This window comes from Pholcus phalangioides, unplaced genomic scaffold (assembly GCF_987345545.1).
Source record: "Pholcus phalangioides strain wild (caught in Gottingen) unplaced genomic scaffold, Ppha-v1.0 ptg000003l_1, whole genome shotgun sequence".
Lineage (NCBI taxonomy): Eukaryota > Metazoa > Arthropoda > Arachnida > Araneae > Pholcidae > Pholcus > Pholcus phalangioides.
Window position 1 is genome coordinate 8,826,500 of NW_028301596.1, and position 23,431 is coordinate 8,849,930.

The 23,431-nt window shown below is 33.9% G+C and overlaps 1 protein-coding gene across 2 annotated transcripts in view; it reads left to right on the top strand.

Moving 5' to 3' along the window:
- The window catches only part of LOC149088013 (sodium/potassium/calcium exchanger 2-like), an 87,809-nt gene that overhangs the window by 35,071 nt on the left and 29,307 nt on the right, over positions 1-23,431 (top strand). For both annotated transcript variants that reach the window (XM_089243722.1, XM_089243730.1), the window contains exons 2-3: positions 3,028-4,459; positions 19,880-19,982. In XM_089243722.1, coding sequence (XP_089099848.1) covers positions 3,623-4,459; positions 19,880-19,982 — 940 coding nt within the window. In that variant the 5' untranslated portion in view covers positions 3,028-3,622. The remainder of the gene's footprint in view (positions 1-3,027; positions 4,460-19,879; positions 19,983-23,431) is intronic.

Below are 23,431 nucleotides of genomic sequence, written 5' to 3' on the forward strand. Positions count from 1 at the left end.
TGAAATAGCTTGTATAATTCCATTTTTTTCCCCCCTCACTGGAATACATGTAAGGTAAATTGAAGGGGAGGAGGAAAAAATCGAATAATTTCGTTTCCGTGTTCATGAAAAATTTCTTTGATTAGAAATCTAATTAATGGGTAATTGTTTCTTTTAATTCTTCTAATTTGTTTTATTTTCGAATGATGGAAAAAATACTTTTTTTAAAATTTTTCTCAGTGAATTTCAATTTAATTTGTTTTTTCTCCTCTTAATTGATTGCTTTTATTGGAATGGTTAAACTTTTCTAAAGAATATGGAGAGGTGATTTTTTGATAGGTTTCTTTTTATTATGAATGTTCTGAACAGCTTGGTTTTGTTCTGTTAAATGGTTTTTCTTATTGATGTAAGAACGTATCCTTCAACGGCCAGAGTTATTGATATAAGAAGATCCCAGGCTAAAGAGCCAGGGGTTTAGAGAAAAACTATTTCCAAAAATTCTCATTTTCAACATGAAAATTTGAGATATTATAATTATTCGTGTATTGCAAATTAATCGCTTTAATCACTTCAAAAAATGCTCGATTTTTTTTCCTTTTTTGCTTTTTTTCAGACGTCGAGGTTTTAGGTATCAAATAGCACACAGGGTCTTTAACCTTTAACAAAAACAGTGATCATCATAGAATAAGTAGATAAATAATGATAGTCTATAGAAATTAACTTTTTGAATAAAATAAGCTGCTTTATATGAATTTTTTCTTGTTCAATGTGAATGTTATTTGGATTTTTTCTCATTCGTCTAAAAAAAACTAATAAAGATAGACATGAACGGTTTAAAGCATTTCAAACAGAAGGTTTGGAAGTTTCTTTTACTTGCTGAAAAATTTCTACATGGGCACTTTTAGTAACGCAGAGTATGTCAAACACATATAGCATTTGTTGCCATGTTATTAGTAACGTGGGTGTTACAAGGAACTAACGGTGGAAGTAAAATGAATGGGAATAAATAAAAACAAATTGAACCTTCTCTTTCCAATGCTTCAAGCAGTTTGTGTCTATCTTTAAGCGTTTCTTTTTCATTTCCAAAACAGATCCAGACTCTTCTGGACCACCCAGAATTTGATGCAAGTACAGATATGAAATATGAAATTAAAAATCCACAAACTCAATTAAAAACTTTCGTTTCAACAGCCCAACAGAAATAAAATTAATAAATTATAAATCAAACAGTTTTTTTTTTCACTTCCATCTATTTTACTTCCATCCTTATTCCCATCTCTTGTAATGTCCATGCTACAAATAACATTGTAAGAGAGAGATATGCTATATACAAACTTGACATCCTGCGCGTCACCAAAGGTCAGCATGTAGGAATATTATGTAGGTAAAAAAACTATGAAATCTTCTCTTTCAAATTCTTTAAGCTGTTTGTCTTCATCTTTAACAGTTTTTCGTTTAAATATTTTATTTTCACACAAAACAGGTCATAACACATCTGGACCACCCTATACATCTCATTCTGGCATGCTAAAAAAGTTATAACTTATACCAATGTTTTCCAACCTTTTTGATGACGCGGAACCCTTTAGTGAAATTCAACGCCTCGCAGTCCAAGGTCAATTCTCCACAGCCCCGGCCCCCCAGACCGAAGACCGATTTGGAGCACCCCTTTCCCATATAATCTAAAATGTTTTGTGTACTTTGCATATCATAAACAATTGGCGTAATAAATTATAATTTCACAGCACTTAAAATGCGTTATTCATGTGATTGTGGTGAATAAAAATTGCAACAGGTTGCGAAACACTGAATTATACACGATGACTTTCAAGTAAATTTTATTTCATGTGGCTGCTTTCTATTCAAATCCAAATACAAAACCTAAGAAACAAAGGGCATTTGCCCAACAAAGTGGCTGGAAAAAAAGTAAAATAAACAAAATATATCAAACTAATATACAGGGCGCATAGCAGACATTGGCATTTTTCTGGCGAACCGTTGATCCTAGAGGTATACTTCCAATTACAAAAAATTTCCAAGTAACGTGTAGTACTCAGATAGGCCATTCATGTTGCAAGGGATTTTATAGTTATTAAAGTAAAAAAATTAATTTTTTATACAGTCCCCGTGTGTGTCCAAAACCAAATTAGAAAGTTGTTGCCCTGTCTCTCTTGATGCAACCAACAAAAAAAGACTCCAGGTTTTGATGTGCAATATTCACTGGGACATTCAAATTCGACAAACGGAGGAAAGATGGGAAAAAACAGCATTAAGTGCGGGTAAATTGGTTTTTCCGCATTTAACGCTGTTTTTTTTTTTTTCAAATTCCCTAGTTTGCTATGCACCCTGTATATGTGAATAGAAACGTTCGTGGTAAATATACTGTAAGTGCCCATAAATTCTAAATACGCTAACCTGAAATTAAGAATCCTAAATTAGAACTTCTCCTAAGCTAAGCATAACCTCAATTTATCGGCAATTTAATGCCTCAATCTATCACTATGGGTAATTTAAAACCGTTCTACCTCTTTTCAAGGCTAAATTGCGCCGTGTATGTACGCGTCTAGTGTTATGCGTAAAGTAAGTAACCGTCTTCTTTTCCAATTGAGAATGACGTTGTATGATTGCATGTTTGTACGGTTTATGTGGTTCCATTGCTCTCTGTGGCGAGTATTTGTCCCGTAAAATACGGGTGATATGCTCACCGAATGGATTACTGTATTATGTTTTTATGTGGTTCCTTTAATGTTAATTGCGTGGAAATACTCAATTAAATAGGGCAAATAAAAATTTCATGTTTCAATAGAGCCACCATTTTGTATTCTTGCGGAAAAAAAACATGTTGACCAGTATAGTTATATCATCTCCAGCGTGGTTCAACGGGGTAAAAGGCTTATATCCCTTATGGGACAGAGCCTGGGCCACGACCAGTCTTACAGTATAGTTATATCGATTCTTTTTACTTTTTAAATTGCTGCATACATAGACTTTGTGAAATTTGTTTTCTCTGTTCAACTATCAATTAAAATTATTTATCATTTTCTACAGGTCTCTGAACTGACGATTCACCATATAGTGGCTTCATCTTGATTACAGGAATAAAATAATTAGAGATGCCAAGCATTGTGAAAAATTTCAGCTCGACCAAAGTGCTTTTCCAACTAGTTAGCTCGACCAAGAGAAATGGAGTCTCACAACACTTGCGGCTAAATCGCCAACAATCGGGATCAATACGAGAGAGACCCGAAACAAAGAACATTCCTTGAAGGATCGATTATGAATCGGAACCAACAGAAAGCCTATAGTCACGTGGTATTTTCTACATTCGGAACTTATCATATGATCTTGATATTATAATAAATAAAAAAAAAAAAAAAGCACATTCTGAGATGCTAGCCTTTGAATGCTCGTGACAAAAGCCTTCGTCACCGGAGCATTTTTATCGCAAGTGCAGTTACTAGAAGAGAATTATATTGAATAATCTATCTCTAGCTATTTTAGAGACACCAGCTGAGTAGTGAAAAAATGCACATTTCGACAGATATCGTGGAACTTTATTTTTAGAATAATTGCCTGTTTCAAAATATTCCTATTCGTCAGTGTCTGTTTTACTCTCAACGAAGTAAAAACAAGTAACTTAATAATGGCCTTGAAACGTTTCCACAGGCAACGATGGAGGAACCCTCTGTTAGTGTTTCTCTCGGCAGTGTTCGTCGTCGTGTATTTTGCAGTGCAGAAAGGTGTTCCCCTCGGGACGTTGTTACCATGTCCAGGTAGGAGAGGTTCCTCAGCCTTCGGTGATGAATCCCTACTGAAAAAACTGGACTTTGTTCCGTCTTCGGTCTTTCACGGGCGCCACACGCTGTCCGAACCGGAGCACAAGAACGAGACGAAAACCGCACAGTTTCCGGAGGACCTGTTCACCCTCGAACAGCGGCAGCAGGGTGCTGTCGTTCTGCATCTTCTTGGACTCGTTTACATGTTCGTGGCCCTGGCGATCGTCTGCGACGAGTTCTTCGTGCCATCACTGGACGTCATCACTGAGAAAGCCGAGATCTCGGAGGACGTGGCCGGTGCCACTTTCATGGCCGCTGGCGGCAGCGCACCAGAACTATTCACCAGCATCATAGGCGTATTCATCAGCTACGACGACGTCGGTATAGGAACCATCGTCGGGTCGGCGGTGTTCAACATCCTGTTCGTCATCTCCATGTGTGCTATATTCAGCAAGACTGTCCTGGAACTGACCTGGTGGCCGCTGTTCCGGGACGTGACTTTCTACGCGGTCATTCTAATCATCCTAATGACGTTCTTCCAAGACAGCATTATCTATTGGTACGAGGCCCTGGTGCTGCTCTGCTGCTACTTCTGCTACGTCGCTTTCATGAAGTTCAACGAGCATGCGGAGAGGTTCGTCAGGAAGCTGCTGAACAGGAACAAGGTGACGCGCGTCGGAAGCGCCGACAAGCTGATGCCGCACGTGAGTACATTCGTTCACCAAACTTGTCTTCCATAATACGTTTTGATATCATGTGGACCTCTGTTATAGCAATTATCTTCGATCCATGTCAGCTCAGTATAATCGGACGGAAGTTTTAGAGCAGAGATGCACATCAGCTCCGGCCCGCGAAATGTTTCGGTAGAAAAGTATCAACACACTTAACACTATAAATAATGACTAGCATGACCGCATATCCTTCATAAATATACGGAAAATTGGGATCCATACGAGGATCTACTAACAATTATCGCCATAAAAATGCAAATGGTGAAATGCAAATAAAGTTGCCAGTTAAAACCAAAAAAGATTATTGTCAGAACTTCACGTTTTGCTAATTACAGCCAAAAGAAAATTGACGGTATTACAGCCAGAAAAGTTGCCAATTAAAACCAAAAACAAAGTTGTCAAAGGCAAATAACGTTGACCAGAGTTGTCAAAGGCAAATAACGTTGACCAGAGTTGTCAAAGGCAAATAACGTTGACCAGAGTTGTCAAAGGCAAGTAAAGTTGCCAATGCTAGCCAAAAAAAAAAATTTCAAACGCTAAAAAAGCTGGCAACTATCGTTAAAATTGCTGAAAAATCGCCAATGACGAGAAATGCAAGTCGCAATGGATAAAAATGTAATTCATTTAAAAAAACGAAGATGTTTGACAAATACGTGCTAATTTTTTTGTTTGACCATAGCTAATTATGATAGTCATAGTTATCATAATGTAATTTATAAGTCATGAAAATAATCTTAATTCGTGATTTCGAAAATTCTATTCCCTTAAAAGTTATATATATGTATATATATATATATATATATGTATATATATTTTATATATAATATATAAGTATATATTTTATATATAATATATAAGTATATATTTTATATATAAGTATATATATTTTACGCTTACGTTTTTGGCCCGCAAGTGGCAGAAATACCGCATATCTGGCCCGCGGACTGCAAAGGTTGTGCAGTGCACCCTTGGTTTAGAGATTTAGAAACAGACATCGCTCTCTAATCAAATCCCCACCCATTTCTGCTTAGATATTGGTAAATAAAAATGTTCACACGATTTATTTATCGGCTGCGTGTTCGTGCAACACCTAAAGTACTACTGCCCCATATATTATCAAATCTAATGGTTAATACAGTCAATATCATCATCATCATCAATCGTTGTGTTACTGATCGTCGATCGATTCGTCGCACCATGTGTGATTTCGTTTCCTCTCAGACAGATATCTCCTCATAAAAACCAAATGTTATCAAGATATAATGGCTGTAACAAAACGATTCACGAACATACTAATTATGATCCTATCATCAAGCTGCACTGGGCGAGTATTTGAATCCCGCGCTCATTGTTTCCTCGGCTCCATTTATGGACTAGTCATCTTATTATGACTTAGTCTCGGAGTTTCTATTCATCACTTTGCTATGACTAACTAGTTTCTAAACTTTAGGCCCCTGATACACATGCTACTAAGCAGTACGAAAGCATGACACTTTCGTGCTACTTAGTAACATGTGTGTATCTCACAGGCCGAGATACTCATCATCTCGCTATGACTAGTTTGCTAGTTTCTAAACTTTATTGTCATTCTCCTGCTATGATTAGTTAGTTTGCTGGTTTCAAAACTTGATTCAAAACATCATGTTGCTATGACTCGTTTGGTGGTTTCGAAACTTGATGTTTTCATTTTCTTGCTTTGACAAGCTTGATAGTTTCGATAGGTAATCTTAATTTCGAGAGTTCCATAGCCATCATCTTGCTATGGACTCAGTGTTTTAATGCTCATCATTCTGCCATTTTTTTGCCGTGTCTTTGAATCCTCTGCACATTACTTCTTCGGCTCTCAGTTTATAAATTCTTTGGTCATGGCATTGCTATGACCCAGTCTTAGTTCCATGTGGTCATCATCTTGTTATGAATTTGCTATTAAATTCCCATGGCTGATCATCAGGTAGTGACAGTTTTCAAAATATATGTCTCTCTCTATTGTGGGAAAAATGAAGATATCTGTTGCGTGATGCTAAAACAATAAAGAACATATCAACGACAGAAACAAATAACAAGAGAAGACCCAGAATTTCTTTACGGTGTTCATTTTACTGTGGCTGTCTTTGGTCACCATCTTGCTGTGAAACATTTTGAATCCCATGCCCTTGTGGTTTTGCTATGAAGTCTTTGAAACCCACGGCCATTAACTGGCTACGACTCAGTCTTTGTATCATATTACATCTTACTACGATTCAATCTTCGAATCTCACGCAACTTGATTAATATCCTGACGGTTATAAATCAATATCCCATCCAAAGTGTCTTTCCAATTGTATTACAGTCGTCATTCGATATAACAGGCGTTATATTGGGGAGGTCGTTACGTCAAAAAATACGTATAAGATAGTCGTTCTATAAACATATTTGGGACTTATCCTACCAGTCGTTGTAATGGAACAGTCGCTGTAACGTGTGGTCGTAATAACGAGCGTCGAGTGTACTACACAATCGGGCAACGCATCACGTGTGTAATCTGAATGACTGAAAATCTTTCGTCGTATTTGTACAGGGTGTCCCACAAAAGACTCCCTGATTTTAAAATGAAATAACTTGGAAACGGCGATAGGTAAAAGAATAAAACAAATGATACGTTCATTTTTAAAGCCGTAAAAAATCTGATAAAGATACAAAATCAGTTACAAATGCTGCCGGAAGGTGGCCCGTAAAATCGCAGTACGTAGTCCTAGAGACCGGCTATAATATGTCCTTTGCAAGTAGTTGTTGCAATCACATCACAAAAGATTCAAAATATGCACTTTCACAGAGATGGCACAAACGAAGAACGGAAATTTTCAGTCACCCTCTCAACGGAAATGGATGCACATGCCTCACAGATCAAATCTTAAACCTCGTCTATTCTTGCAGGATTGATATGGATAACGGTGCCCTTCCATTCACTCCACAGAAACTTGTCACTGGATAAAGATAGGGTGTGAGAATGGAGGCCGATTCATGCCTGTTTCCAAAAATTTGGAATAGTTCAGTGCAGTGACTCTATTCCCGAAGAGTTCTTCAAGAAAAGCAAAAAACCGTTGTGGTTGCTCCCCCCCCATATCTTGCATGAACCACGAAGTGCCCATCCACCCTCGAACCCATGCCGCAAATGTTTCCAAAACGGAAACGTACCTTTCAGTTAGAAACGTTTGCGTCATCTCTGTGCTCTGAAAGATTCTTCACATTTCAATTCGATTGTGATGTGATTGCAATGGCTGCTTGCAAATGACAGTTTATGGCAGTGGTCTTCAACCTTTCAGACATTGCGAGCTAATTTAAACTTCCCACGGAGCCCGCGGGGCCACTCAGCCATACCGTGATATCCACGGTTTTTGTACCAGGTTCCCCGAATTTATTGAACACTTTTTTTTTTTTACTCTGAATTTATTTCATTGAATTTGAATTTTTATTTATTTGCACAAATAACTTCAACTAATTAATTAATTACTTTTTTAGTCACTTATTTCTTTTACTAAATCTTAAATTTCGATAATTTAAAAATTTAAGATTTTTAAAAAAATATTTAAATTTAAATTTCTTAATTCTCGCGATAATTTTGAAATTATGTTTTACTAGTTTTGCTCATTTTTTCTAATTATGAAATTATTTCTTTCAAAAATTGTTGAATTATTTCATGAATTATTGCTTTTAGCAATTCTGAAATCACTCTTGACAATTCTGGAATTATTTTCAGTAATTCTGAAAATTTCTATCAGTAGTTCCACAATTATTTATTTCAGTGATTCTCTATAACTATTTTTTCATTATTCATAAATTTTCATCAATCATGAAATTATTTTCCCTCAATCAATTCTAAAATTATTTCTTTCATTAAGGTGTTTTAGCCTTTTTATAGATTCTGTAATTATGTGAGCCTATACCATTTGGATACCGAATAAAAAATCGTAGGCTTCAAAAACTGTTTTGACTCCAGGTTCCCCGTAATTACAATTAATTTTAATAATTCTAATAGTAATTATATTATTAATTATTATTATTTTGATAAATTATAAAAAATAGCTATTTTCTAAAAATGATTTGCGGGTCACAGCAAAAAAAAAAAAAAACGCGATAGGCCTGGTTTAAGGCCTATTTCTCGGACTCTGTACTACTTAACCGTACATGTATTTCATACACATTCATTCCTTTACGAAATTTGTAACGAATTTGTACAAGCCGGAATGTACATGTTATAAAGCTTGTTTCTGTTTTTAATGCTTGTCTTATGCAGTATTGCCATCCTCCATCAATTTTTCTAACTATGAGTGAAGTGCAATGATTGAATGATTGTACCGTTGTAGGCCTGTTGCTCTCTGCGGCGAGGCTTTTTAAAACCGGGAGATTAGGTCGCATATGCACCTCGAAGTTGGGAGCCACGGAAAACCAACTTCAGTCGAACACCACTGTGGCGACGCTGGGATTCGAACCGCCGCCGACATCGCCACCTGTCGGCACCATTTGTAACTAATTACGAAAATTAGTTAATTCGGAAACAGATTTTTACGGCTTTCAAAATAAACGCGCCATTTGTTTCATTCTTCTATCGATCACCGTCTCACAGCTATTTCATTTTAAAACCAGGGAGCGCTTTGTGAGTCACCCTGTATTAACTAATCACCTTTGAGCATTTAGGCTCATAAAATAAACTTTTTGTAAGAAGTAAGGACAAGTTTTTTTTCCATTCGATGATTTTTACACCAAGTTTTTTTTTTTCTTAGTTTCCATGTCGCCAATGGTGTTAAGGTCAATGGCCTACGATGACCTCTCTTTATCACATACGTCCATACAAGCGAGATTTCGGTACCGATTCAATCTGAAAGGTTACTAATTCTCTCTCCTGGGATCTCACACACACATATAAAAGGGGGAAAAAAAGGCTCGTTTTTTGAAAAATATCTTTTCCCATGGATCGAACTCTCATTCAGTATTTATAGCTCAACCCATCAGCTGCTCTTTCGGTATCAAGTTGGCGAATAGCCAAAATAACCTCTTCAATACGATTCCCGTAGCTAGAGTAATGGCCGTAGTTATTCGGATTTATACTGTGTGTGTGTGTATTTTCTTTTTCTGTTATTCTGCCTCTAACCGTGATTCTATTTCTTCGCAGCCCCCCCAAAATGGCGTGAAATTCTTTTTTTGTTATCTCGTTTATTGCCGTAGCATTTATTACATTTATGGGCTGTACATATAGCGTTTGTTTCGAATGCGTTACATTGCCGGGGCGATGCGTTACCCCAAGGCTATAGCAATAAATAGCGATCGTGATGATCCAATGTTCCGTGTTACATCCAAAAAAGAAGCCTATATATGTATATATATGGTTTCTATTGTCCAAATTCACTGATACGAACATTATAAAGCAACCAATAGTTTTCTATGTTATGTTTTAGTGAATACATTATTGAGCAGGTGTAAGACAAAACTAATATTTTTTAAGAGTAAATGCTCTATATCACTCACAAAATTCATTGTAATAGCAAATTGATCGATGATTATTTAATTTACAATGAAATTAGTTTTGGCCGAGATTTATAACTTCGTGTGTGATTTTATACTGTATAGTTTTTTTATGAAGTTCATTGGAAGAAAACAGCACTGTGTGTATGTGTGTGTGATAGAGAGAGAGAGAGATGTGTTTTATAATGTTTCACATCATGCCGAAAACAAATTCAAAGTCGAGGGGATGGAGGGTTCTAAACAAATTTTCACGTTCCGAAAACATTTCTTCCGCGGAGATGGAAGGGGCCAACAACTGTTAGCGTACCGAAAACGAATCCAAAGTCGAAAGGACCGAGGGTCACTAACTTGTCTACGTACCAAAAAAAAAACAACAATTTCCTACGGAGACGGAGGGAGCCCAGCAATTGCAATCGTGCCGAAAACAAATTCGAACTAGAAGGAACAGAGAGTTCCTAACAAACTTCCACGTGCCAAAAACACATTTCTATGGAGGAGGAAGAGGCCCAGCAACTGTTAGCATGCCGAAAACAAATTCAAAGCCGAATGATCCTTAACACAATTACCCACGTGCTAAAAACATTTTCCCCACGGAGGCCCAGGCGGATGGGGCCCAGCATTAGTCAGTGGAATGTTTTTTTAATTTTATGTACCATGGGAAAATAATCAGCAATGTATAAAAAAAAAATGAGTGAGTAGTAAAATAATGTAGAAAATTTGTTATGGCTCAGAGTTGCCAGGGTTTGCTCAAATTTCCTGTGCAGTTATATTATTACACAAGGTTTTCTGAATTTACATTAGCACACGTGCTATTTTTGCATTTCTATCAACACGCAAGTCTCCCACGCAATTTTCCAAGATTTCAAAAAGCTTTTTCTTCACATTTGAGATATCACGCACGTCATCTAGGCTTCTCCAAGAATACGTAGCGCATCCGTTCGTACTAATTCTTTCAGCTGACATTTCCTGTGCATTTTTATACAAATACAAATACAACGCCACAACAGGCAAAATGCCCAACGAGCTGGCTGAGAAGAAGATGTCCATAAAAAAAAATATATTTCAAAAATACAGCAACCCAATAAAAAATGCAATTAATAAAAATTATAAACTATATATACACGTGATAAAATATTATACAATGTACAGTTTAGTACCCATCCCACACAAACCTCCTTTCCAAAATTCCCAAAGCTTCCTTCGTATTCGTAGATACACGCACGCCTTTTTTAGGCATTTCTAGGAATTAAGTAGAGAATCTCTTCTTATTACAATTCATAAGTCGACTCATACTATGTATTTTTATCAGCGCGTCCATAAGCCTCCTTACGCATTTCTAATAGCTTACAACAGTATGAGTTGGATGTATATCGGCTATCTCCACTATCTTTTAATTTTTAGCATAGTTGGGACAGATTATCTCGGTGAAATATCTATAGTGAGACATCCGATAGGTCGTAGCACATTCTTGGCCTTCTCGCAAAAATTCAAAGCGCAGCATTATATAGTTTTGAAATGGCTAATCTCTCTCTCTATATATATATATATAATCAACACTTAAAAAAAATTTGCCAAAAATATCTCTTGGCACCTCTGGCCAAGACATATGATCTGAAGACATCCTAAATTCTCACGACATCCTGATATGAGATCAGTTGTCCATATCGCAATTACTCCGTTAATAGCTTGCAGGTACACAGCTATATCTATGCATTTTGGCCTATTTATATTAATATCGGTTAAGTATGATGACAAATAATATTTTATTGATAAATTTATCTTTATTCCCCTTTATTGATAAATCATCAATAAAGTTCAAATTCTGTATACCATGTTAAATGATTTGTCGATGTGTAATATCAAAATAATTCGAAACATTCCATCGACAATTTACTGACATTAATTTCCGAAGAAAATACTAAGAAACAATCCAAAATCTATACGTAACCAAATCTCTCATTCTATTATACGAGTGGTTTAAATTTAGATTTTTTTTTTTTAGAATTTTGAATTTTTTTCCCTTAAAATTTTCTTAGTATTAAAAAAATTCTTAGTTTTTTTTTGCGAAAAATTTTAAAATATTAAAAAAATCTTTAAAAAATGTTTTAACATTCTAAAATTTTGTTCTTAATATTTGAAATAGAGATTTCTTCACATTCTCAAGAAGTTTTTCTTATTATATAAACATTTCCTTAACATTATCATAAAAATGTTCTCCAAATATTTAAAAAATATTTTCTATTAATATTTAAAAAATATTTTCTATTAATATTTAAAAAATATTTTCTATTAATATTTAAAAAATATTTTCTATTAATATTTAAAAAATATTTTCTATTAATATTTAAAAAATATTTTCTATTAATATTTAAAAAAAGCAATTTTACTAATATTTGTAAAAGATTTTTTTCTCTTGACATTCAAAAAAAAAAATTCTCTTGACATTCAAAAAAAATTCTCAATATTCCCAAAAAAGTTTCACTTGATATTTAAGAAAAAGTTTCTCCTAACAGTCTCTTAATCTTCTCTTAATCTTAGTTTCTCTTAATCTCTTAATATTAAAAAAAAACAAATTCTTAACACTTTTAAAAAGTTTCTTTTGATATTTAAAAAAAATTCTTTTAATATTAAAAAATAAATTTCTCCGAATATTAAAAAAAATTCCCAATATAAAAAAAAAGTTGTCCCAATATGTAAAAAAATTGCTTAATATTCTCAAAATTTTTCTTGTAATACTTCAAAAAGATTTCCTAAAAAAAATGTCCTTTTTTCGAAAAAAAATCTCTTGTAACATTCTGAAAAAAACTTTTGCTCTTCCTATTCTCAAAATTTTCTCTCATTTTCGAAGATGTTTTAAATTAATATTTGAAATGAATCATGTTAGTGCTCCGAAGACGGCAGTGAAACCGATCAAGAATTAGTCGCTTTGATGGAGGACGAGCCAGTAAGCGCGAATCAATCGACTGATAGTATGGAAGATACGCAAGTGAGTTTGTGAAATGGTTCAACACTTTCATAACCACGTTTTAAAGTCTTTGACGCTAGTGTTATAAGCGCAGGTTGATTCCAGCTATATTAACCCTTTGCGGTCCAGAAGTTTTTTCGGCACTTCACTGGTACGGCTCGCACTTTATAGCCCCCTGCCCGCAATGAAGAAGGCCTCTGGATGTTTGTTCATTTGCGGTTTTTGTATACCTTATGAGTTCTGCTAAGAAGCCAAATTCACTGGGGGCTTTCCTATTAACACGAGGGGCAGTTGTAACAAAATACCGTTGCATCCTGATGAGGTCCGATGTCGTATAATATTATCATTCCCATGTAAAAAGTTTAGAACTCGAACCAGGAAAAGTGCTTGTACGTATGCTGCACAGACCAGCCTGTAAACCTAAACATGGAGTTGACCTTTATTGAATTTTAACACAGGATTCACGTCTACTGTGATCGTGAAATTCAGTTGAGTAGAGTGTCACAACTGTCATTCTTGTAGAAGGACAGTCAAGACAGCTCTTCAAAAAATTTTCAAGTTTATAATGGAATTAAAGTCTGAAACGTAGGATAGCTGCTGCGTGCGAACAATAAATATCTTTGCTTATTAGCAAACATTTAGGCAACGTTTTTCGTTTAAAAAGGAAAATTTCCAAATGCTTTTCTTTAAAATTTTTGTATGAAATTTATGAAAATTTCTTGGAATTGAATGGTCTAAAGAGTGTAATAGTATTTTGTGAAATTTTTTTACAAAGAAATTTGATATTTTATGATTTTTCAGAAATTTTATTCCTTAATTTTCTTGACCATGAACAGAAATAAATTTTAAAAAATAATAATAATAATAATTTTTTACCAATTTTTTTCTGTCACAAGGTACATGAGGTTTTCGAAAATTATAATTATTAATTATTTTGATTAAACTAAGACAATTAATCAGACAATTAACATAAATTAGAAAGTTAATTAATTGGAAATTTACATTAATTACAAAGAAAAACATGCTAAATTGGTGACCAAGTTTTTGAGACTTCGAAAATGTGTTATTTAAGTAGCCAGTCACCATATATAATAACATTGCGCTATTTGGTCACGAATTGTAAGAGCGCAGTCAAAAATGGATTGGTGTGCTCATCCATCGGCGTACATCTGTGAGAAGCACCATAACCCGCAATAACTTCTTTTTATTGGAGGCCTGTTTTGCGTTATTTCTGTACAGCTATCAGACGCATTGCAGTCGAATCCCGTCATAACGAACTCCAAGACACCGTAGAAATCACATCGTTAAAACGAAATTTCGTTATAAAGGAATTCAAGGTTTTTGCATTGTTCCTGTGTAAACTTATCTGGGGGATTAGAAAAGTGTTCGTTAAAACGAGATTTTCGCTATAAAGGCGAAATATCTCGCCTCCTTAAAAGCCTTGTATTTTAGCATTGACAAGCCCAGATAATTTTTAGAGTTTATTTCGCATACGGAATACTTTTCACTTTGTTGAAATTCGCAAAACAGCCTACTTCATTAAAAAAAGATAGAAATTTTTGAAAGGGGTTTGAGGATTTCTTCTGTGCCGCTCAAGGGTTGAAAATAATAATCAAATCTGTTGTTATCTCACATTATGATGAATTAAATTGTATAAATTAGTTTAAAAAAATCAATATCTTATTAAATGACTTGATATATTCACTCAAAAATATTTTTTGTTGATTTAGAAATAATTTTTAAGAAAAATATCTTTTATTTGTTCGGAAATTGTTTTTATTCAAAAGTAATTTCTGAATTATTCGAAAATACAATATATTATCTGTAAAATTACATAGATACATTATTTACAAATTGTTTTTAATTCAAAAATAATTTCTGAATTATTTAAAAAAAGTACAATATAATACATGAAAAATATACACATCAACATTATACATAATATGCATTATTAACAATTATTTTGATGCAAAAATAATCTGTTTAGAATTTATTTTTGTTCAAAATATAGATTTGTTAACTCAGAAAATTATTTTTATTGAAAAAATAGTTTATATGAAAATTATTTTGATATAAAACATCTTTTGTTAGTTCAGAAAATATTTTGATGTGAAGTATCTTTTGTATAGCAATTATTTCATACAAAATTAATCTCTCTTTTTAGAAATTATATATTTTTTCCAATTTAATTTTTATTTGTACGGAAATTATTTTTATTCCAAAAATAATTTACATAAATTCTTATTAAAAAAACTGTTTAATTGAAAATTGTTTAATTTAAAAGTATTTTGATAAAAAATATATTTTGTTTATTCAAAAATTATTTTTGTTTAAAAATATATTTTAATTAGAAATATTTTTTCTTTGTTCGGAAATTATTTTCATTCAAATACAATTCTAAATTTATAAAAACTAAATCTCTTTGGAAATTATTTTTTATCATGATCGATGTATTCAGAAATTAATTTTAAAATTTTATTTCAAAAAATATTTTACAAGAACTCTAATCCAAAAGTAATTTAATTGAAAATTACTTTAATATAAAATAAATATATAATACAGTACATATTATCTTCTTTGTTTATTCAGAAGCTATTTTTATTCAAATAAACTTTTTATTCAAGAAATTATTTTTATTCATAGCTAATTTTTATTTATACAGAAACTCGTGTTGTTTTTTACTGAGAAGGATATTTTTCAGTCAGATAATATTCATCATGAATGTAATAAAATATATGAGTAATTCGGCCCGAAAAAATGTCGTGTTTGTGGTAATATTGTTGTCAATATTGATTCAAGGTAGTTTTTTGTCTCCTTTGTGTGTGATGTCATTTGTATTAGTTACAAATACCTTAAGAGCCATGATATCCATAACCAATAATTATATTAAGCACGATCCGTGTGACCACGGGATGAAAATGTTCGAGGGAGACGACTTTTGATGAAAGCTACATGTGAAGTCGAATCAAGCCCTCATTTTCGCAAATTTGATGTATAGATTTTTTTGACCGGTCGATAACACGCCGTAAATAGAGTAATGGGTGGTGCCATTTTCTGTCTTTCGTGTTGAGTTTAACATCTAGTTTGCGGTCAAGGTTGGTCCGGAGGAGAAAAGGAGAGAGAGAGAAAAAAATGGGTGGAATTCATTGAAAAGTCAAACATAGCAAAAAACGATCGTATGTCATATTACGGACGTGAAACGCGATAATACGTTTTCTTTGGGATTGACCACACTTTTTTTCTTCTGAACGTTCACAATAAAAAAAAGAAATGAATAAAAGCAATTTACGTCAAAGAAATCTTAAGTTTTTTAATAATGTAGTTATATACTGTAATTTGGTGCATGGTTAGGCATAATAAGTTTTAGTTTGTGGCTTTTTTTTTAGGGTTTTCTTAGTGGAAGTCGCAAGGCCGTCCGTGACCAGTGGTGGAATTACGTTCAAAAGAGAATTTCGTATTTATTGCCAATAAGAATTGTGTATTATCAAAAAAAAATAGGTTTGCCGCTTTAAACTAATCTCGTTATAACGGGGAAAAATTATGAAATGATGACAAATTGATTTATCAAACTTAATCCAGAAATATATGGAAAAGTAAAAGTGAAAATTGTGTAAAAAGATAATTTTACGAAAGTATTCATTTAATGGAGTTTTTGAAGTGAAATAATGCTGTATATGATTTGATAAATGTGATGTAATTAGTGAATATGGGAAACTAAAATCTGCAAAGAAGATACAACACGAAATTATTGTTTACTTATTTTATGAAAGAAACACAAGTTTTTTGCCATTAATTTCGGATAACATAGAAACCCAAAATTTTTCTATACTAATTCCATGGAAGAAAAAAAGCACAAAATCCCTGTATAATAATTTAATAATTTAGATGGAAGGAAGGAAAACATAAAATTCTTGTATTCTAATTTCATGACAAAAAACACGAATTTTTTCCCTACTCATTTCAAGAAAGAAAGAAAAAGCAAAATTCTTGTTTACTAATTCCACCACTAGATAATTTGCTGATGATTGTGTACTTTACCGTATCATTCACCATGAATCTGATCAAGAACTTTTCCAACATAACCTGGCTTCCATCGCAGACTTGGGTTCTTTATGACAAATGGCAATCATTATCTCAAAAACGGTTCACATGAAAGTTACCCGTAAATTACTTCCTCTTGAATACTCGTACTCCATCAATAATTTAACGTTATCCCCAAATTTCTCAAATCAAATACCTCGGTGTCATAATCTCAGCCGACCTACGTTCGAACAAATATGTGTTGACCACGTTTTCCACAAGTTACTTAACAAACTTATCTTCCTCCGCCCAACCTTAAACACTCCCCTCGGGATATCAGACTACTCTGTTACCAAACTTATATCTCCCCCGTTCTTTCCTACGCCACTGAAATCTGGGACCCCTACACCTCCAGTAATATAGACAAACTCGAATCAATCCAAAATAAATCCACCCGACTTGCTCACGACTGCTGGTCATCTTTCGTTTCCGTGTCTGAACTGAAAAACGAACTTCATATCCTCCCCCTCTCTACTCTTCGTCTAATATATATATATATATATATATATATATTTATTTATTTTTTTTATTTTTTTTTTATTTTTTTTTTTTTTTTTTTAATTGGACAAAACAGAACACGTTACAAAATACATAAGAAAGACAGATGACAAAACAAAATACATAATAAATAAACAAAAATAAACAAAAATGGACAAATGGACATACATATACACCCACTCTGTGACCCTCAAGGGACTACTTGTCCTTCCAGAAGGTCGAATAATTTGTAATACTATATTTCTATTTTTCAAGCAACCTTCATTATTGTTCTATTATCATAAACAAAAACAAAAAAACATTAGTAATTTATGATCGTGTGCACGCACAATAATTGGATTTTTAAAACATCAAAAAAATATTTTGAAAATATTTAAAATTAAAACTAAAAATACATCTTGTTCGTAGTATTATCTCTTCAAATTTTGATTAGTGTTCATGAAAATTGTTGAAAATATAGATATTTATGATAGATATCTCTATGCACAAAAATTAAACACGTATTGTAAAAGTAAAAAAATATATATATATATATTTTTTTTGTATTAGTAAATATTTCTATTCTATTATCTCGATTAACATTGTTATATAAATTTTTCCAAAGCCAATTCAGCATGGATACTTCTGGCAATCTTAGCCAAACCATCCTATATCTCTAGAAGACTCGACCATTCCCTTAAAATAAAACCTATTTTTGCTTCCACTGACTGCTTTGAATATAGCTTCTTTCCTCATACCATTGGTGAATGGAACAATCTCCAAGCTCTATTGTCGAATCCCCCACTATCGCTAGTTTCTTGTCCAATATCAAACAATATCTTTGTCATTTTCAATCGCATCCTCTTGTATAGGCCACAGGGACAACAATATTGTATAAATAAATAAATAAAAGAGAAAAAAATTTTTGTTTACTAATTTCATGAAAGAGAAAACAGCCGAAATTGCTGTGTACTAATTTCTCGGGGGGGGGGGGGTAAACGAAATTCTTGTTCACTAATTTCTTTTTGATAAAATAAAAAAAACTTTAAAACTAATGAAAAACTCTTGAAAACTAATTTAACAAAAACGAGAAAAATTCTTGTATAACTTCATGAAAATGTGAGATCAGGAACTCTTTATTAGGCTTTCCCGTGTCCACGCTATACGTCATCGACAGGTGACGACAGCTGTCAATCATTACAGATTTTTTGGAAATCAAATCACAATGTTCTCGAAGTGACCGCTATATTTCCCGGAAACCACACGAGATACGAAAGCAATAGATATATTAATTTCTCTGCAACTGTGCCGCGGGTAAACTCAAGTGAACTGATAATGCACCGCGAGACATTTAAATGCTCTGGAATCGTCGCGGGTCACTTGAGTGATCTCAATATCTGCCACGGGCAACTTCAGTGTTCTGGAACTGTGCCACAGGTCACGAAAGTGATCTGGAAATTTACAGTGGACAACTTGAGCGATCTGTGAGATCTATAAATGTGCCGCACGCTATTTAAGTGATGCGGGAATGTGTCACGCCCCCCCCCACCCCCCGCGCGAGATATGCAGAACTACAACGTGGATCGCTTAAGTGGTCTGAAAAGAGTGCAGCTTTGTTATTTTTCAAAAATTGGGTTTCATTTCACAGGCCCACATCAAATGACTCCGGGGGCCATTTATGGCCCACTCACCACTGGTAGAGATTGTTTGCTTTTAGACACATACAGCGCCATACGTCGGAGACATTGTGTATGTAATAACACGTGGAAGCTTACTTAAAAGCTGAAAGTCGAGCATTGATCTCCTGAAGAAAAATAACTTTAATAACCATCACCGTTTGTTTGCTGTCAGAAAAAATCAGTTCATTTTTGGACACCCTGTATTTTCATCATTAAAAAGATACCGATCAATAAATCGATCGGTTGGACATAAAATTTATGGGTTAAGGCTTTTTTCTCAGTCGCATTAACAGCCTAACAAACATCAGAAGTAATAAGAAATTCAAGAACAAAATATTTCTCCGAAGCGTCAAAATTTAATTGAAAATTCTCATTTTTCCCTTTAACGAGAGGTCAATAAATTTTGTTTCTTCAGTCTTTATGACCTGTATATTATCGAAATTATTTCCTCTTCTAGTACTGAAATCATCGTAAATAAACAACTCCCGAAACGAAAAATAAAATATTGATCTCACAGTTCCTCCGTGTTTTATCGGGCTGTGAATCTTTAACAATGTTAGTTAATTATTAACAATAATGCCTGCTTTTCCTTTAATCACTTCCACGAGAGTGAATATGTTGTTGTTGTTTTCTTTTTCGTACTTTCACATTGCAGTAAAATTTTAATAATAAATTTGTGTTTGTTTTTTCTAGATGACTAAGAGAAAGATGAGCACTCCGATGCTCCATGCGGGAACAAAGTTTCGATCCGGGTTATTACAGCTAATGATCCATACTATTGATCCTTTACATGATGGTGAGGACTCGTCATTTGAATTAACTATTAGTTTTTCTCATTATTTTTCAGGATACAAATTTTAATATTTATTATTCGAGTTCTGAATGTTTCTAATGGTAATTAATTTTTCATTACGATATCGATGGCACGCCCGTAATAACATAATGAAATTTGGATGATTGAATCAGTCGAAAGAGAGTCAATATTCAAATGCTTCTCAATTCTAAGTTATTCTAGGTATTGGGTTCTCGCTGAAGTATCTAAGAGTGCTTATTTCGTGCTCGTGAGTTCCATATTGGCACCCTGATCAAACCATTGCATTCAAAAAAATGCTCCTGATTATGGTATATCCCTTTCAGATCCGGGCATTCATTTTTTTGTAATTTTCAAGATGTTTTTGCATTTTTGATGCTCAAATATTCATAAGAAACATAAATGTCAGCAATTTTTTTCTTCAGATTTTCATGTTTTTCGTGAAGAAATAATTCACTTCCTTCAAGTTTTTTTCAGCAAAGAAGGTACAGGGTATATCCGTCTACACAGATAATTTTTTATAGAGATTTATTGTTAAATTTTTTGTAATAAATCACGATTTTTTTGGAATCATTATTTACTGGAAGTCATCTTAAACTCCCCCCAGGTTCAAGTGCTGCCCTCTTATTAAAGCCCCTAAAGTTCATATTCACCACATTTCTAACTCGAAATTTTCATAATCCTTCAAATCAAGACAACTCCCTGAGGTTGAAAGAAATAATTTCTATAAAGCGAAAAAAAAAGCAACCGACACATTTGTGGCACCTGCGTCTGAAAGTGATAGGGTGCTCACTGAAGGGTGTAAGAGTGCTGATTTCATGCATGCGAGATCTTGACCGGCACCCTAATCGAACCATTGCATTCAAGAACTTTTCTTGAATGAGCAGTGCTCACGACTCGAAAAATTTTTAAGACTCCTATCCTATCCTATGGTGTCTAGTAATCTCTCTTTCTAACCGAGTAAAACTCCGTCTACCGCCATTAGCAATTTACTACCGAATGAGTTTTGCCGGAAATGCGCATGAGTAGGGGTGGCTCAATAAAAAAAATACCTACTCAAGCTAGACTCATTTTTTTGACGCCCCTGACCACTTTTTCTTTTGATCTACAAAGCTTTTTTCCTGCCCTTTCAACTTTGATTTTACACCCCTCTTAGATCGGTGCCCCATGCTGTAGCATGGGTAGGACGACCAAAGAGCCACCCCCTGTGTATGAGTACCGTCAACTGGGATGAATCTGCCAAATTTTTATATTGAAATTAAAATATTTCATTCGACCCATTGATTGAGAATCGAAAATACAGGGTGATTATAAAAAAACTATCCCGACATATGGACCCCTCCCTAACTATCATACCATTCACAGAAACTGAATGAAATTTTGGCATAAGGTATTTTGATGTATGCGCTCAAGAATGATATGGAAAACAACAGTGTCACTCTAACAGTTACGGTTACAGTGAGAAAATTTCGAAAATATCAAATGGCAACACCAAGTTTTTTGTATTGGAATGCGATCTCCATACTGAAAAACACTAAATAGCGTTGGAATGGCACCTGTAGCACGAAAATCCCCGGAGCTAGGCAAGGAAAAAGTGAAAAGGACTTTGCCGTGACTTTACCAGAGCATTAATGTTCGTTTCATTCGTCACACCGTTTGAGATCCCAGCCTGATTAGTCCTCCACAAGGTCATGTGGAAAATTTGTGAAACACAATAAAATGCTGTATTTTATGCTGCTTCTCTGTCCTTATTGGTTGTCCTCACTTTTAGCCTATCTACCGCGGGTAATTATCATGCTACAGTTGCCGTTCGAACGCTATTTAGGGTTTTTCACAATGGAGATCACATTCCAATACAAAAAACTTGGTGTTGCCATTTGATATTTTCGAAATTTTCTCACTGTAACCGTAACTGTTAGAGTGACACTGTTGTTTTCCATATCATTCTTGAGCGCATACATCAAAATACCTTATGCCAAAATTTCATTCAGTTTCTGTGAATGGTATGATAGTTAGGGGCCCCATATGTCGGGACAGTTTTTTTATAATCACCCCGTACTATTGGTTGTAGGCTCGTGGTTCGTAGATATGATTTATGTAGTTTTTCTTTTAATGGGGTCTCCCTTTTTATGAAAAACTAAGAACAGCGTGGGCAAAATCACCCGGTATTTTCCCACCACCTGATTTGTGTATATAACATAGATGGGAGGGGATTTTGGGGAATGTGACCAACACGGGTTGTCAAGAGAGCGAAAATGGCAACAAAGATAACAACAAAGCAAAATGCAATGAAATTTTATTTTTGAAACATATAACTTAATTACACTGAAGTGCCAAAAGTCATGGGGTACCTCTTAATATCGTGTGGGACCTTCTTTTACTCGGCGAAGTGCAGCAATACTAAGAGGTATCCCATGACTTTTGGCACTTCAGTGTATGACTTTTTCCTTAAAGCGGGTCCAAGAAATATTACGATCAATTAGAAAATTACGCGTGAAATTTAAATTAGGTAAATTATATGCATTAAAAAATTCATCTGTTATTATAAGGATGTGTGTAAGCTTTCTAGAAAAAAAAATTGGAAGAGAACGAAGGAGAACGTAGGACTCGAAGCGAGTAATAGCTTCATAAAATACGTGAAATCTGATATATTGAATGCTATGGGAATTGGGTTGACATTTTCCACTCAAATAAAACTCTTCTGGTAAGGTGCGGAACCAAAATCTTCGTTTCAATCTTTAAAATCTTCATTACATGTACTAAATATAATTTATAATAATAACTGATGGGCTCACTTCAAAAACCTACAGAAATGAAAGTTAGGGGTCTTCAATTTTTTCTTGATATTGAATTTCGTCGAAAAACTGGCTTATTGGCGATACCGCCGACTGCAGCGCCACAAACGATTAACCAAATAAGTTTAACATCCCCAGGAAACATTTTTTTTTTTCAAAACTGGACAAAATCATCCCATTTGACAGTAGCAAAGATTGCAACAGCGTTTAAAATCATTACAGATTAGGACTACGTCAAAATTGCCACTGATAGTCATAAAATTATCACTACATCTAAATTTAAACCGGATTAGAGCCACATCCCAAATTATCACAGGTAACTTTAATAGTACCTATTAAAGGGTCTCCTACCCTTTAACATGGTAAAAACACTTTTTTATGTAGAAATATCATTAAAAATATTATTTATATATCCATTGATTCATTTCAAATTTTCATATCTAATGCCAGTACAAAATTTTAAATATCTTTAATACTTATTTTTTTACAAATTTTCAAAAAATGCAATAAAAACAGCTTGCGACATGATAAAATTGCACGAAATGTATGTAATTGAAAAAGAAAATTAATTTAAAATGGAGAAAACTGTTCAATTCACACACACACATAAAACGATGAAGAATATGGAAATTTTGTTGA